The 17,913-nt window shown below is 37.5% G+C and overlaps 1 protein-coding gene across 14 annotated transcripts in view; it reads right to left on the bottom strand.

Moving 5' to 3' along the window:
* The window catches only part of PAM (peptidylglycine alpha-amidating monooxygenase), a 309,920-nt gene that overhangs the window by 85,986 nt on the left and 206,021 nt on the right, over positions 1-17,913 (bottom strand). For all 14 annotated transcript variants that reach the window (XM_060093202.1, XM_060093205.1, XM_060093201.1 and 11 more), the window contains 2 exons: positions 13,280-13,365; positions 11,682-11,765 (listed from right to left, as the gene is read on the bottom strand). In XM_060093202.1, coding sequence (XP_059949185.1) covers positions 11,682-11,765; positions 13,280-13,365 — 170 coding nt within the window. The remainder of the gene's footprint in view (positions 1-11,681; positions 11,766-13,279; positions 13,366-17,913) is intronic.

Here is a 17,913-nt window from a genome sequence, read left to right as displayed (position 1 = left end):
GTCCTAAAATCATTCCCATGACTCACAACAAGCTGATTGTGTATAATGAAGGTTAGAGAAAAACATCCTATTATAATTCTTCTGAAATCAGTGGGATTATCAAGTAACCTGGTGTAGAAATATCCCTACATAAGGGAAGTGGATTCCTTCATACATCAGAATGAAAAGGCATAAATGAGATGAGGTAAGCAACTCCAATCTTTATTCATATTTATTCTATTGTGCAAGGATAATTTCATTCCTCTTCCTTCCTAGTGGTTCAAAGGACTTTAAGAAGGACTGACTCTATTTGTTTTATATAGTTAGGACATGAACTTTGATGAACTACACATTAGAAATTCAACACAAATTAAATTCTTTTAGATTTTAATACCATTGGACTAGTAGCTATACCACCTCTGGCAAGTCATTTAACCTTTCTGAGTATCGATTTCCATTTCTGTAAAATAGAGGGGCTGTGCTAGATGGTCCCTTCCAGTCACACTGCTCTCCTTCTATCACTCCAAAGACTCAGTCTCTGTGTTAAAAACAAGTGCTTTAAAAATGAATTAGTACACAACACATAAGATGTACGGTTTTTACTATTTTCAGAAGAAAAGAAAATCAAAGTCATGGTTTCGTTTTCAATAATGCCTTTTCAGCCATGTTGCAATCTTTTCCCTTTATCTGAAAAGGCCTAAGAGGCTGTGGAATTTCATGCAGGTTGAATGTTACCTTCTTGCCAATCGTATCTCTCTCCGAGTTGGTCTCATGGTCTCTGCCTTTCATTTTCTAGTCCCTGTCACCCCATATGTTCCACTTAAAAATCAAAAATGTAAAAAATGGAAGGATATAACTTATTTTTGTTCATTGTTCAAAAAGGTTTATCTAGATTAAATGTCAAGAAGGAAGATTTGCACCCTTATATATGAAGAGGAGTGTGTCCAAGAAAGTCATATATGCATTGTGTCTTCTACCATAATAGTAAAATAGCATTTTAAATCCAAACACCAAATTTTGTGAAAAACTTAAGAATAAATATAAACTCTCCTTCAAATTCCTAAGTGAAATAAAAAAGTGCTAGAATAACCAGACAGTAATTAAATGCATTTTCTTCTTTCAAAGCACCCCTTTTCTTAGGAGAACTGAGATTTAATTATACTTATTTTGATAAATGCAAATTATTCTGCTCATGTCCCAAGCCCCAGGAGATTTCCCTGATACACCTGTAGTACAGGAAAAAAAAATGTAGAAGTAACTTCAATCCTCTAGGAAACTTTGCGCCTCAGTTGTCAAACTTTAGTTTGCATAAAAATCAACTGGGGAGCTTGTTAAAATTTCAGAATGCTGGGCTCAGTGATGTGCTGGTAACACACAAGCTCTCTGAAAAATATATGTATGCATGTGTAAATATACATTTATTATAGTTTTACTAATATAAAATATGTGTAGGACACAATTTACAAAAAATAATAAAATAAGTAATATTCTTTATCATAAATTCCATACAACCAGTTGAATTTCACAGAATTATTTCCTTAATTTTTTTTTTGCGGCACGCGGGCCTCTCACCGCTGTGGCCTCTCCCGTCGCGGAGCACAGGCTCCGGACGCACAGGCTCAGCGGCCATGGCTCACGGGCCCAGCCGCTCCGCGGCATGTGGGATCCTCCTGGACCGGGGCACGAACCTGCGTCCCCTGCATCGGCAGGCGGACGCCCAACCACTGCGCCACCAGGGAAGCCCTGTTTTTTGATTTTTTTTAAACCAGATAGAAAGTTTACTTCTGACTCACATTAAAGTCCAGTCTTATAGGAGTCCAGTGAGGTGGGGCTTGATGATCTTCTAGGGATCCGTCTGTATTTTTGCTTTCTCCCCTAGAATATTGCCCTCTTCTGCAAAGCCAAAGTTGGCTTACCACCACCATGTCTAAATCAATGCCCCTTAGAAGTGGAAAGAGCTATGCCCTTAATTTTTCCTTAATTTTTCTCTAGCCAACCTATGGTTATAACTGACGAGTGAGTCGTTTGGACAAGAATGTTTGTTGATATCCTTGTTTATTGAAAAACAAAGATATATGTTGGAACTGCACTTTCTCATCAACAAAGTGAGCAAAATCTTTGCAGTACTGGATAGTAGTTTTTGAATACTGAAAAAAATATTTCTTCAAATTTTTTGGCTATTCACAGTAATCGGCATTATTAATATTTTTTTCATTGTTTTCTTAAATCTAAACAACCAACAAAATAATTTATGAAGCACTGATTTGTAGCATTTTTCAATTTCGATGGTGTAAATTTTCCCACTACGGTTAATTTCAAGCTACCAATGTGACATTACCGAACACTGGGTTGGAAAGACACACTATTTTATAGTATTTCCATGATACAGATACAATAGACGTAAATACCCTCCAGAGCAAAGATAGTAGTAAAGTGTAGTAAAATAGTTAGAGAAGGATGACCTTTGAGTGTTTATTGCTTTTATTTTTAATCAGGGCTATACTTAACAATCAGCTCACTAACTATCTGAAAATTAGCAATTCGCTCTTATGGGTCAATATGAACCAGCTCTAGTACACCACTGCCTAGCCTCTACTTTTTGTGCATTTGATTCAGTAGGTCTGGTTGGAACCAGGAATTTTCATTTTAAAAAGCACTCCAAGAAGATTCTGGCACAAGTAGTTCACAGATCAGATTTTGACTGTACGTGGACTATGTACTATAGAGGTAATTCTATTAAGAACTTCCAGCTAATTCTAATCCTTTTAATGAAACAGTAAGAGGAGTTCCTTGGTTTAAGTAAACACTGGGCAAAATGTTTTAATTGTGAAAACATCTAGTGCAGGTAAGGATACGAGGTTTGCTCATTCACTATGGATTGTAAATTGGAAAAACTGTTTCATCAGGTAATTTGGTGGAATCCGTTAAGGTTCAACACTCCATAACCCCCAAATCCCATTTCTAGTCTACCCTGCAGTAGCAATACATGGTTACCTAAAACATTTCTAATGTTAAAGTTCACCGCAGCATTGCTTGTAATAGCAAAAAACTCAGAACTTAAACGTCTTTAATGGGGAACAGGATATATAAATTATTATATATCCACACAACAGAATACTAGGCAGTCATTATAAATAATGAAAAAGCTTTCCATGTGCTGCCTTAGAAATATTCCCAGAGTACGCTGTTAAACTAAAAACAACAGCAGATGCAGATCTGTGGAGAGTGTGATCTGAATTTTGTCCAAAAAAGAAAAGAAGTGCAGATATACATACATATCTGTGCTTTCTGTGTGTATATAGAAATGCTGGGATAAGCATATGAAAACCTGGCAGATGTAAATTCAGTTACCTGGGGTTGGGGTTGGTGTAGAAGGAAGATGGGATTGAAGAAGGTATATTATAGATTTTTTTTCTTTTGAATCCATACACCTTTTCTTCAATAGCTTTACTGAGTTATAATTTACATACGTTACAATTCACCCCTTTAAAGTGTACAATTCAATGGTTTTTTAGTATATTCACAGATCATATGCAACTGTCACCTCGTATTATAGATTTTTAAATAGTTAGGTATTGTGAGTAACTTTTGTACTTTTCTTTTTAATGGCTTTTTGTATTTTCCACAAAATGAAAAATAAAGTTTGGGAGAGATTATTTTAATGGGAAAATATTCAGATATATCCAGAGTCCTCCAATCCTTGTTAGTATTTTAACCAATTAACTCAAGTATTAAGGAACAGGTTTCTTTGTTCCCATACCAGAACTATTTGCAATTCTGAAACCTGAAAAGCTTTGGAAGCCTAAAGTTTTTTTTCATAGTGTTTGGCAGCAAAATCTGATCGGAATGAATGTGATGCTACTTGCATCTGTCCTTATCCCTTGTAGTATGACCATTTGAACGTTTTGCTAAAGGAATATTAGCATATTTGATTAGGGATAGTGTCTCAGATGCCCAGAGGTGATATAATGTAATATATGATTTATGTACTTGAAAACCTTTCAAAAAGGTTTAAAGTTCTTAATTCCAAATTGCATCTGTCCCAAAGCACGTGAATAAAAGTCTGTGCCCCTACATCAAGGAATATTAGACAAATAGAAAGTGGGAGGTGGGGAAGCAAGAAAGGAGACTTGCTGCATAGCACAGGTATCTGAGCCTTGGGAGAGAAAAGGGAAACTGAGGTCAAGTGAACCCTTCCTGGAGTTGAACTTGGAAACATTATGTGTTCCCTGGAACAAAATATCATGTTGAGAACTAACCTTCTATATGCCGGAAGGGATTAGGCTTGCTGGAATGTGTGCATGTCAGGGTCTTATTCAGAGAAGGCCAGGCTGAATGCTAGAAAGGTGCCACCTCTGTGTCCTTTAGTGTAGAGACTCAATGGCTTTCAGGCATCTCCCTGGGGGAGGGGAATCATTAATAACACCCTCCACATTTGGAATTTCAAAGGAGATTCTTAAACATGGAAAGTAATCCAGAACACCTGAAAATACCTGGGTTTAAATACCCCGATCCATAGCATCCCTCACTTTGCAGAGGAGAGAGTAAAAGCAGGCTTGGTATATATCTCCCTGGAAAGCATGCAGAAGGAAGCTACTTCAACAGATTTAGAAAAGACAACACAGGCAGCAACAGGAAGCAATATTCCACCAGTTTCCCACTCTCTCTGCAATCAGGTATCAGGGAGTCAAGAGTACCTCTAATGATTACACTGAAGTCAGAGTAGTCTGCTTTATACTGGAATGAAATAATTTGAAGTGTAGCTGCCCTGCCACTGATCTATGCTCCACCTTGTTCAAAAATGCATTAGCAAGAGATTCTTCCCTGGCCCACAATTTCAAAGCTTTTTGCATAGCTTCCCGGCAGAGTCTTGTAAGAGGCAGACATGCAGCAGGAGTCACAGTGGGATTAGAATTCCTCCAGAGTCCTCAGTCTTCCCTTCTGCCTGCCACTGTCTCCCCTTCCCTCATGCTCACCCTACTACTCCTTCAGTGGTGGCGAGGAAGGAGCCCCTTGTGTGTGTACGTGTACAAGTGTGGAGCGCGCATTTCACGAATGCATGACCTATGTCTAGTAAGACCCACCTGTCTGGAACTAAGCTATTCAGAAGCCACACCAAAACGGATCATAGCCAGGATGGAACAACACAGGAGGGCAAGAAGAAATCAAATCTGAAGGTTACCAAGTCCAAGCACTTGTGTTTCCATGATTTTATTCAAAAAGTTCCCTCTAAGGGTTTCAGTTCAGAGTCTGTTTACCCTAAATTTATAAACAATTAAATGAAATTTAGCTGCCTAGATTCCATATCATCAATTTAGTACAAGGCAGAAGGATGCCTGTAGGAAATCAATCTGGCGACATGAAATCTTTTTCTAAACTAGGCGTGGTCTTGTTTGCTTCTCAACCCCCTCTCTTACTGCACAGACTGTACTGGCTCATGTAATTACAGTTACTGTTTTATTTTCAATTGCCCCCATTGGATGAAGGCAAACTTTTGTTCTTACTCATCTTTGCCTCCATGCGCTGCTCTTTTTGAATTAAAATGAGTTGAAGTGGCAGCTTGACAACAGAAGAAGTTACATAAAATAGAGAGAAGCAGATAGAAGAAGGCAACAAGCCCAGTAAGATGGAAAAACTCTATCTACTCCTAAAATTTAGAGGGAAATAATTGTGCAGTAGCTGATATCCAGAATGATATCCCAAAATTATGAAGGAAAGGGATAAGGAAGACAACTAACATTTATTGCCAGTCTGCTCTGTGTTGGGCACAGCGTTAGGTATTTAACATCTGCACCTATTTTAATTTCATGAGAAGCATTATATATTTGGGAAAGATTTCTGTCCAAAATGTTTTAAGGCTATAGTACTTAGAGTGTTAAAACCTTAGCTTTCTGGAAAACTTGGCTACTGAAAATGATTTGTTCTTTAAGGGTTCTAACTAGAATTTTGTGATCTGATTTTACTAATATAACCCCAGAAATTTGGAGATGAAACTTCTTACAGCTCAGCCTTACACAATGGAGAGTCAAAAACAGGATCCCTCGGTTTCATTCATCTCATTTAGAATATAAGTATTAAACACTCACTCTAAGGACAATGAATTGTTTAGCTAAACAATGTAGGAACATGCTAAAATGTAGGTGTACTTTGAGGGCTGTGATGAAGGAGTAGAAGCAAGCTCTGGATGTGTGTGTGTGTGTGTGTGTGTGTGTGTGTGTGTGTGTGTGATCTGTATCCTTGATAATACCTGTTAGTTTTCTTATATGCACCAAGAGCTTAAGGACAGTAAATAGTTTATAGCATGGAAATTTTGCCAACCCAAAGACAGAGATTATGCACTTGGGAAGAAATTCTTGCCTCCTTTTTAAGATATCAGCTCCAAACTTCAGTTGGTGAGTGCAAGAGTTTTCTAATTTGAGAAATGAGTTATTGTTGGAGATTAGTAAGCTAATGCCGGAAACTCTGTAAAGAAGAGGCCACTTTTCTTGATTCCCCTGGGCCAAAACATCTAGAAGAAAAGTGACAAATTTCTGCAACAATCTCAGCAGAATTTTTTCTATGGAATAAAACTTTATAGAAAAAATTTGGCAATGAAAGAAAGAAAAAAAGAAAGAAAGAAAGAAAGAAAGAAAGAAAGAAAGAAAGAAAGAAAGAAAGAAGGAAGGAAGGAAGGAAGGAAGGAAGAAAGAAAGAAAGAAAGAGGACCAGGTGGAATCTCTAGTTCCTGCTATTCTAATTTCCTTAAGGTCAGGAACTTGGTCTTACAGTTTATCTCTGTATAACTGAACTATGAATAATGAAAAAGTCTGTGGAGAACAGGAAACAGAGCATAACTAGGAAAAGTCCACTGGCAACGTGAGAGACATAAATACAGTTCTGTGTCTAAACATAACAAGAAATTTTGTCACCCTTGAAAAGTAACCAATATATTCTTTATATTATGGGCAACTATGGCAAAAGGTTGCATTTAGGGGAATTTATATCACTTTAAAGCCTTTTACAGGAACTATATGACATTAGCTAACATCGAGTGCTTAGATAACTTTATAGGAACCATTATGATCCCATTTTATAGATGAGGAGGGCAGAGAAGTTTAGAAACTTGGTGAGGATAACAAAATTAGCAAGTGCCATTGTCAGGTCACCTGGTCTTAGAGTTTAATCATGTAACCAAATACTATGCTTATACGGGACACACATTTCTAATTGGGTTATATTCTGTTTTCCACAGAATATTAATTTATAAAAAGTTATAAAGCTTACATTTAAAAAAGAACTCAGGGCTTCCCTGGTGGCGCAGTGGCTGAGAGTCCGCCTGCCGATGCAGGGGACATGGGTTCGTGCCCCGGTCCGGGAAGATCCCACATGCCGCGGAGCGGCTGGGCCCGTGAGCCATGGCCGCTGGGCCTGCGCATCCGGAGCCTGTGCTCCGCAACAGGAGAGGCCACACAGTGAGAGGTCCGCGTACCACAAAAATAAAATAAAATAAAATAAAATAAAATAAAATAAAAAAGAACTCATTCTGGCCTTCCAGAACGCCTTCCAGGCTCGCCCTGGCCTCCTAACACCCCAATCTTTCTTCATAAGGCTGGTAGCTTTCCCATGCACTCAAGCCTAAGACTGAAGTGAAAATCTGATCAGGTTACTGCTGATAAGCACTCTGGGTGCTTTCAGAATAAAGTCCTAACACAGATCTGTATGGTCTGGTCCCCACCTTTCAGCTTTCTTCTCCTTTCTTGCCACTTACCCCTTTGCATTTCACACTCCAGTAAGGCCAAATCACCAAGAGTTCCTTGCGGACAAGAGGCTTTTCACTCCCCCATGGCCATGCACATACTTCTACTTCGTTGGGAACACGTCTTACCCCTGCTCCCACTTATCTGCTGTCTCCTGATCACCATTCAAATCTTTGCAATGGTTTCATCTTCTAAGAAGCCTTTCCCAGACAATGTCCCACTGCCCTTCCAGGCAGACCTGTTCTGCTCCACCTCTCCATGGCCTCCATATCTGGGGTGTGTTTCTATTACTGCCTATAGATGCACTGTTCCTGTGTTTGTCTCTCCTGCTAGAATGTACTATACTCCTTTGGGCAAGAAGATCAGTATACCCAGCACTAGCCCAGGTCTGACATTATGATTGACATGGCATTTAATAAAGTTGGTTCCTTTTAAATGACACTTTACAGTTTCACATTCTGCTCAATTTCCAAAATAAACAACAACCAAAACAAAACAAATATTTTGGGTATTCCACAGACCTATCTTTTCCTACTACTAGGCCTCCCAGTCCAAGATATAACCAGCTGGCTTCAGGTTATGTTCTCGCTGATACTTTATCACATTCCAACAAATTTGAGAAGATATTTTACCTTCACTGTTGATGCTTTATTAAAGAGAAGTCCTAGGCTTCTCAACTCTCTAAAACCTTCCCTGTGTGGAAAAATGCTCATACCCTTAAGCCAAACATTTTCCCACTTTTCAATAGAGTGCAGTGATTTCCTCATAGTGTTAATCTGCTTCTGATTTATAATTTATATTCTTAAAAATATCATCAATAGGGCCTCCCCGGTGGCGCAGTGGTTAAGAGTCCGCCTGCCGATGCAGGGGATACGGGTTCGTGCCCCGGTCTGGGAGGATCCCATATGCCGCGGAGCGGCTGGGCCCGTGAGCCATGGCCGCTGGGCCTGCGCATCCGGAGCCTGTGCTCCGCAACGGGAGAGGCCACAACAGTGAGAGGCCCACATACCGCAAAAAGGAAAAAATATATATATATATCATCAATAGTTCTAATACCGTGAAGTTCAAATCTTCACTGACACTAAGATGATTATGTATATATATATAAAATATATATAACATATCTATAATGCATTTTTAATCATTAAAAGATATGTTATAATTCCACTTCTAGGTTCATCTGGAGATAAGCGTGTGATCACAATATAGAACCTTTTTAAAGTATAAGTCACTTCTTATAGTTAATCAGGCACATAGAGATTTACTTTAACTCTTTTTTGTCAGGAGGGTATGAGTGGGAATGCAGCGCACAAACTGGCAGGTACTGGCAGGTATTTAACATAGCGCTTATATTTGTGGAATTTAAAAACATGAAGAGAATGTTATAACATTGTAAACGAAAAAAAAAAATCACATGATCCTGTCTCTCATGCTTATTGACTGTTTCCTTTTATTCCTTGTTCCTTATAATCCTTGGAAACATACAAGCATACATATGGTTTTATGTAGTCTGTATAAAATTTTATGACTTGCTATTTTTGTTGTTATACCATTTATTTAATTAGTCCCCTATTAAGGGATGTTTATTAACTTTCCAGGTTTTCATATTACTAGTTAATGGTATATAAATAACTGTGGGTAGGTAGCTCATTAGAAAACAAACAAACCAAAAAATCCAACAAAACCCTTCCTTTAGTTTAGGATGAAAGCCTAGAGCAAGATTTTAATGTTTTATATAAAATGTATATGATATGATAAAGTTGCTTTCTAAAACACTGCACTAATTCACAAAGCTCCCCAAACTAGCATATTCATCTAAGCCCTGGCAGTCCTGGGTTTTATAACTCAATCTCCACTCACACCCAATTAAGTAAACGCAAAATGCTCTCTCGTTGTTTTAGTGAGATCTGATATTTTCCCGCGTGTTTACTTACTATTCTAAGCCATGTATACTTTAAGGCACAAGATAGTATCTAATGCTACTGAAAGAATTATATGGGTGAAATTTTTTGTTTACATTTTTATTACATTATCATAAGGTCTATGAATTATAGGTCCTACCTCACATGCACCTTCTTTTAGAAAAATGGTTCTCAAAAAAGTGAAAAATGAAAAATTAGTAAGAAAGTTTCTAATCAGTCTCTTATAGTAAATAATAACTATATATTTATATATGAAATATCAATACTTTTTAATTACCCCATATTAGACATAAATTATAAAATAAAATTAATTCCTCATCGGTAAGAAGTTAATTTAAATTATTACAGTAATATGTTTTAAAAACTAGCATATTATATGTATCATCCATTTCCCCTGGGGTATCAGTACTGTATCTGTTAGGAGGTACTACAAAGCTCAGGAATTAGGCTGAAAAGTCAAGTCTAGGGGTGGGGTCCAGTATGTGTGGACACTACCAGCTACTCTAGTTGTGGTAATTGGGGAAAGCCTTCCTCGCTTCTTTGGAAAAATAATAGTCTTGTCAATGCTTTGGAAGTCAGCAGTCTTAGAATCTGCCTGTTCCCCTGAAACCAACATGGTAAATTTTTAGAGCAGATAATTTGTGTCTTTGTTTCTCAAACATGAACATTATTTATTCCTCTGTTTTCAACAAAACCTTGGCTCAGCACTACAATTAACAACTTAAGATTTTAGGTCCTGTTCCAAAAATGGAAAGCTATTTATACATAACTCAAAGCATATTTTTTATAAAAAATCAGGTTTTACTTGGAAGTTAGGTTCATGAGCTGGTCCACAGGAGCTTGTTTAATCGATAATATATCTGATTGTAGTACTAATTATAATTTTTCATTATATAAATTTATTCTTTTTAAAAAAAATTTTATTGGAGTATAGTTGACATAAATTTATTCTTTCTAATGTCCTTTTCCAGAGGAAGACTGCATTTATTGTCCCAGTCCTGAATGCTGAGAACCTATGGAAACCTTCAGCATGGGATACTCTCAGCAAAGGCCCCAGAGGATATTTCATAGGCAGAGATGGATATGTACTTCTAAACTTAGTTGCTGGATAGAAGGCTAATGCATCTAGAGAGCAAAATGTATTAGGTTAGTTAGTAGAAAAATAGTGTTAGAGAACTCAAGAAAACATGTAGAAGTCAGCAAGACAAAGTAGAAAGGCTGACAAGCCAAGAAGAAGACTGCTTAATATTTACACTCCTGTGAACACCAAAGTGTGAACCTGGAATGCAGTTGGAGTTTGACTAAATGCAGCAGAAGGAATAATAAGCCCAGTCTTGGTTGCCTTGGGAACAGGGCCCTTTCCTCATGTTAATGATTCTATGATAAGAAAAGGAGCACTTAAACAAAGTGCTTGGTAATATGGGTAGACCAGCAAGTGTCTAGGGCAGTGTTCAGCAGCCTCTATGGAGTGTGTGGGGTCCGTGCATCCGTGCAGTGGGCAACAGATGAAGTGGCAAGTGTGGATTACAAATAAACCACTGCCATGAACCTGAGCATTTGAGAACTTTTTAAAATTTTTTAAAAAAGAGTAAATTTATATAATGAAAAATTATAATTAGTACTACAATCAGATATATTATCGATTAAACGTTTTGTGTTAACAAAACATGCTGACTCTCCAGTGGCTTGCTTCTAGTAATATAAATAAATTACTAGTCCCTATTCTTTCTGACAATGCTGCTAAGAAGGAATCTTTTAATAGGAGATGGTGGATAAGATAATACATTGGAAAGGAAGAGAACCCTGAAGTCAGCATAAGAGAAAGCACAGTAGGATGCATAAGAGAATATGTGCATAAGAGATTATAACTTTCAAAATAAAAGTCATTTCTTCAATAGTCTCAAATTCCAAGAGACAAAAGCAGCTGTTTAATAGTGGGCAGAGGGTGTAGTCAATTCTTCATTTTATTATATAGAAAACAGTATATATATTTTAAACAATATAGTATTGAAGTTGAGCTTAGTTCCAACATTTCAAAACTTACCTCTAAAAGCACTAATATCCCCATAGTGTACTTGTAGTACAAAGTATTTGCTTCCAGTCTCTCCTCCAACTCTGAATCCAACACCTGAAGATATTCAAAAGAAGATAAATTAATATTTTAGAAATGGAAGTTAAATAGAGCTAATCAAAGGTTGCTGATCTATGAAATCCAAAGGGAAAGAAAATAGCACATAATATATGAAATTATGTTATGTGAAAATGGAAATAAACTAGACATTCAATGAAAATCTCTGATATAACCTATCATTCCTTCTCTAAGCTCTGATAGAATTCTATTCGTAGTCTCCACTTCAGAACCAGAGTGAACACTTACACTTTAAGAGGACAATTCACTCATTTTTCAAGAAACAGAACAAAACAAAACAAAACAAAATTCTGTCCCTGTTGATTACATTACAGACATATATAAACCCATTCTTTCATTTTGTTTTGTATATACTCATATTCATTTTTATTTTCTGATTGAATATAGGAAACAGACTTCTTAGGACCATCTCAGGAAATTGTTTTTCTTCTCATACAAAAACAGGTATCTGCAAAAGTATCACTGAAGAAACCAGTTACCTACTAGATTATCATGTCAATAAAGCTTTGGAATCTGAAGGGTGCCTAGGAGTCTTACTGTTAGTAGAGTTTGCTAGTAAGCTAAAAAAAAATCTACAGAGAAAATACTTACAGACAGAGAAAAAAAATTTTTTTAATCTTCTCTACCAATGGATCTTAAAAACATCAACAAATCTATGACAAACCTCCCTATTAGTTTCCAAACTTGTTTAATAGTGGCTGCCTGGTAAACTCTAGAGAGGATTCTGACACTCATTTGAAGTAAAGCAAAACAGAAATCAAACTATTGGGTGAAAGAGAGGCTCAAGGATGTACTGCACAATGCATGGAATATAGTCAATATTTTGTAATAACTATAAATAGAAAGCAACATTTAAAACTGTATAAAAAGATTAAAAATATTAAAAATTTTAAAAATTAGTGCAGGCATGAGTTAGGGAGGCATCACAAGATGCCATCCCTCCATCCCTAAACCACGGCAGTCCTATTCTGTTTCAGAACTATACATTCACTTTGATACTAAGAAAGATCCAGGTAATAAAGGAGAGTCCGGTAATTCACTCACACATTGGAAGCTATGAACGGTTTAGAGGTGAATTCAGAAAGCCAGCTGAGGTTTGGCATCACATTAAATACCCAGGTTCCAGGACTATTAAAAATCTGTTTGCTGAAATGGCAATTTATTTAATTCCTAGCTCTCTTGGCTCGTGAAATGCTCCTGCTGTCAAGAACCAATGTGCCTCAGGCCAAAGGTGGCTTGAGGTATACTCGTTATTTTCTAATTCTATCTAAACTGTTGTGTGAGCCAAATACTTATCAAAGAGAGGCAGAGAAAGAATAACAACCTAAATGAAACCTTTTCAATATAAAGCAGGCAATAAGGGTACTTTTTAGTGTGAAATTGCAACATAGAACATGGTCAAGAGCTGTTGGAAAGAACATATAATAAAAAGTACTTTGGAATCAAAAACTAAGCAGTTTAATATAAGGCTATCCAAGAGGCCTCAGGTATACCTTTGGGGAGTCTGGTTGGGGGAGCATTTCTTGCCCAGGCATATAGAATATTGGCTTTATCTGTACAGGTTCCTTCATCACAAAACCTGAAGAAAAAAAAGTAGCTATAAGTGAAGATTCAATTAGTAAAGTGCATAAATCTCTTCCCATGGGAGGAGTGGGGAGGGAGTGGTATTTGAAAACAAGGTAAAGAAAAGTACATCAATATACCATCATTATAGTCATATCAGCTTTAAGACTGTAAGGGACACTGGAGCAAAGAACAATTTTATATGTGAAAAAGCACCTATAAAGGGAGATTTGTTTGTTAGTTGCCTGATGTGAAACAATCCTGTGAGGTAGATATACAGTTGAATTCAATATGTCCATCCTTGGAATGCACTCTATGTAATCAGGTAGAAAAGTAAGCATTACACAAAGGGTGTGTAAACCAAAGCCAATGCAGTGGAAATTTGGAAGTGGACTAAAAGAAACATCATATGCATTTCCCATTTGGGGATTGGTGGCATTTATAGTGCCTACCCTTAGCAGGGTGAACAATACAAGTATATCCCACTCACAGGGTTCTTGTGGCTTTTTTAAAGTTTATGAATACTGGTTATGCCATTTATAAATTGTTTCAAGTCACTCAATCTTACAGAGCCTCAGTTTTCTCTCTTGTAAAACAGGGATAGTTATACTTACTTCACAGAGTTGTTCTATAAAGTAGATGATATAGAAATGAAAGCACTTCATAAACCTCAAAGCACTATACCAGCGTTCTGCATTATTTAACAAAACATTTACTTTATCTAAAGACTCACTGTTGAGAGGCAGTGTTATATGCTCAAAGGAGCACAGGCAGAAAGACATATCTGGAGTTGAATCCCACAACCTCCTTAATAGCTGTGTATCTTGGACATGTACATCGGCCCTCAAAGGCCCAGTTTCTGTGTGGAAACCTCTCTGATGGGGAGTGGTGGTGGTAATACGTGTAAGGCACCCAGCACAGTAACTAGCATGTTGGTATCTATGGTAGATCCAATTTCACAAATGGTAAGCTGTCTGACTCCAAACCACACATTTTTTCCCCATTACACTACATCTCTTAGTTGGTTCTGTTATATAATTTGACTTGTTCAAAACACTGTTGGGTGACATTTTCATGTTGCTTTTATATATTTGTGTTTTGAGAAACTGGCACCAAGCAAGGTCAGAGTCGGGAGTTTAGGCAGATCTGAAAGGTCTGAGGACCGTCAAGGACAAGGACAAAAACAGCTTCTTGGCTGGGAGGTTGGCTCACACAGGAGAAAAAGTGCATTGCCCATGCCCTGGAAAGGAAGTGAAGGCAGACCGTGGCAGCTTCTGCAGGGACTCCTAACATGCTTCCTGCTTACAGCCAGAAATGGTGGGAGAGGATAGGCAATAAGTGCAGACAACAGTTATTCATCTGAATAAAGGGCCAGGAACCAGGAGGTCCCTATAACGTTCTATTTAGCAAATGCTCTAGCTTCTCTAACTCAGGCTGTAGAAAGAAATTGGGTAATGTGCACTGTAAAGCACATCAACCAGTGGTTTCTTACTGTTCACTGTCAAAAATGATATACTTATGATGCAGGATCATTAGCATGTGAGACGCGTGCATTGGAACAAATGTCTGTGACATCCTTGTGCCAAGTGTGCTAAAAAGCGTGGGCTATTGGACAGTACACAAAAGCATAATTTCCCTCCTTGGCCTCATGCTATAATAGTTTAAGAAACGAGATTGTCAGATGTGATGAACTTGGTATCTCACTGCTGTGAGCTACTAAAATTTAAAGATCTTGATGGCAATTTTCATAGCTTTCGACAAAGATCATAAATATACAAGTGCTTAACAGCAATGTGATGACAGTCTTAGGTTAAACAAGATAATTGCTTCCTCTGATATGGAAGTCAATTCAGTGTACTGCTAGAAAGAACCAGAATGAAACATAACAGAGAAAACTGGTTTAGTAAAATTTTCTAAGCTACATATTTGATTATGTCATTTGCTGGCACAAATTCTTTCAAATGCTTCCCAAAAATAACACCAAAATAAAATCTAAACATTGTAGTATAACACATGAGGCTTTTATGATCTGGGCCCCTATTATATCCCCAGAAAAAAAAAAACCCTTTTCAGTCATGCCAAGTTGCTGCCAGTTTCTAACCTCTCTCTTCTCCACTGTTCTCTTTCTGGAAAACCCCTTCTCCAACTCTCTGCCTGACAACCTTGTTCTCACCTTCTCATTCAAGATTCACTTCAAGTCTTCCTCCTCAGGGAAGCTTTCTCTGATGCCCGTCCCACCCAACTTGCATTCTTTAACCATAGCACACGTCCTAAGTATCAGCTTGCTTATCTCCTCTCCAACCAGACTGTGTAGACTTTGAGGTTTGGGTCATATCTTTCACCCTGTACTCCCAGCACCTACAGCCCTGCCTGGCATTTAGTAAATATTCAAGAAATGTTTGGGGAAGTTAACTTCTAAATACTTTTTTTTTTTTTTTTTTTTTTTTTGCTGTACACGGGCCTCTCAGTGTTGTGGCCTCTCCTGTTGGGGAGCACAGGCTCCGGACGCGCAGGCTCAGCGGCCATGGCTTACAGGCCCAGCCGCTCTGCAGCATGTGGGATCTTCCCAGACCGGGGCACAAACCCGTGTCCCCTGCATCGGCAGGCGGACTCTCAACCACTGCGCCACCAGGGAAGCCCTCTAAATACATTTTTAACTTTTTATATACAAACACAAATAATTGAATTGGCCTAAGTTTTATTGTACTGTCAAGTATAACATTTAAAAAAGATATTAAATGACAATAAATTTGAATTATCATTTGCCTGGAATTCTGTACAAATCGGCTCATACTCACTCTCACAAGACATTGCAAGTAGGTTATACTTTACAGCTGAATAAGCTCAGAGACTTTAAGTAACTTTCAAAAGGTCACACAGCCAAGCCACGATTCAAAGCTCTGGCTGTCACACTCCCTATATCTCTATTCATGAGACTGACTTACAGGCAGAGACTTCATGGTATTATATGAAGATCAGCTTTGATGATTACTCTCATATCTGAACTAAGTTGCAATTCGAGTATGCAATTCTAAAATCAAATTTTAGATAAAATAAGTTCTTATTTGTGAAGAGACAATGTTTCATGCTCTCAACTGGTCTGGTAAAAGAAGAGCTCCAAAAGCAAACTTTGATTTGATTTTAAAATCCTGTTTTATAATTTTTAAAAAATTGTATAAAACTCAAGGCTGAGTAAACGATGACTCACTGGAGGGACCTGGGATATTGAAACTCATTCTAAAACTTAATGAGTGAGAGGACTAAGTGAAGAGGAAAAACAAGAGGCCAAGAGAAATGAGTCCTACAATGGATAACATAAAGGAGTGGCAAAGAACATTTGGATAAACTCGCCGCATCTTTTCATTTTCAATTTCCATTTCCCATTTTAAATGGAAACAGTGTCACATTTTCTCCACATAAAATGACCAACAGAATAAAGATAGTATTGCATATGTTGGCTTTCCAAACAGTGTCTTGTAAAAATAGTGAGAATTTTTACTATTCTTATTGAGAAGAAGAATATTAAGGCTAGGAAGCAAAGCAACCCTTGATCAACAGCTCTTGTAATTTCAGGCCTCATCGACCAGGTTTCTTATTCTTATAATTCTAGCAGCTACTCCTAAAGGCTTGTCTAGATTAAGCCAATTAATTGTGAAAAGATTCACATAGCTCCCTAGTGGTTTCTTAGTATTCACAGCAAAAATGATGAGAATTAACATTTGAAAATAAAACTACTCTGGATTCTTGGACCTTTGCTATAGAACCTTTTCACCTCTAATCTATGGGGAAACCATTCAGATGACATGAATATTTCCAGACTATGCCAAGCTCTGAAAAGTGCTAGCCTGTCGTTTTGGATTATCCAAATAGAGCATGATTGACTGTTAGAGTACTCCTCTGGTTCTATCTGTGAAAGGTTAGTTAAAACCCAAGGTTACTCAGAGAAAATCAGAACTGATAAGTCATTTCTTCTTTGGTCTGAAAAAATTTGTTTTAATAAAATTGTCATGCCCTAAAGTTAAGTCTGTACAGTCTTAAATTACAGTTTTAATGCATTAAGCATCTAACAGAATCACAGGAAAATTAATCCAAAGTCAGAAAGTTTCTTTAAGAAACGCACATAAAAATCAATGGCATATGTGGAATGTCCTTGTTTTTCAAAATTACATCCAGCGTGAGTCAGGTATTCAAATTTCATTAACTGCTCTATAAACCCACAGAACACATTTCCCAATTCAGACAAATCCTATGTGAATTTCAATGCAATGTGTATGCATTAACATAGTAATTAGAAGGATACTTAATGGGAAAGCTAAATAGGAGAGGTGATTAAAAGGCACCAGCCTGAAAAATAGCACCACAATATCTAGGCATCATCCTTACTCCCCACCCTACCCCTCTCCACCAACAGATCAGAGAGGCTCTAAAGTCCACAAGAGCAGAAGGTATATCTGTTTTGTTCACACCAAATTCTCAGTGCCTAAGAATGCCCTTGGTACGTAGTGGATGGTTAATAAATATCTTATTAATAAATGAATAAAGAGAATAGTTACCATTTATTAAG

This window comes from Mesoplodon densirostris, chromosome 3 (genome assembly GCF_025265405.1).
Source record: "Mesoplodon densirostris isolate mMesDen1 chromosome 3, mMesDen1 primary haplotype, whole genome shotgun sequence".
Lineage (NCBI taxonomy): Eukaryota > Metazoa > Chordata > Mammalia > Artiodactyla > Ziphiidae > Mesoplodon > Mesoplodon densirostris.
This window is presented reverse-complemented; position numbering and strand designations above follow the sequence as displayed.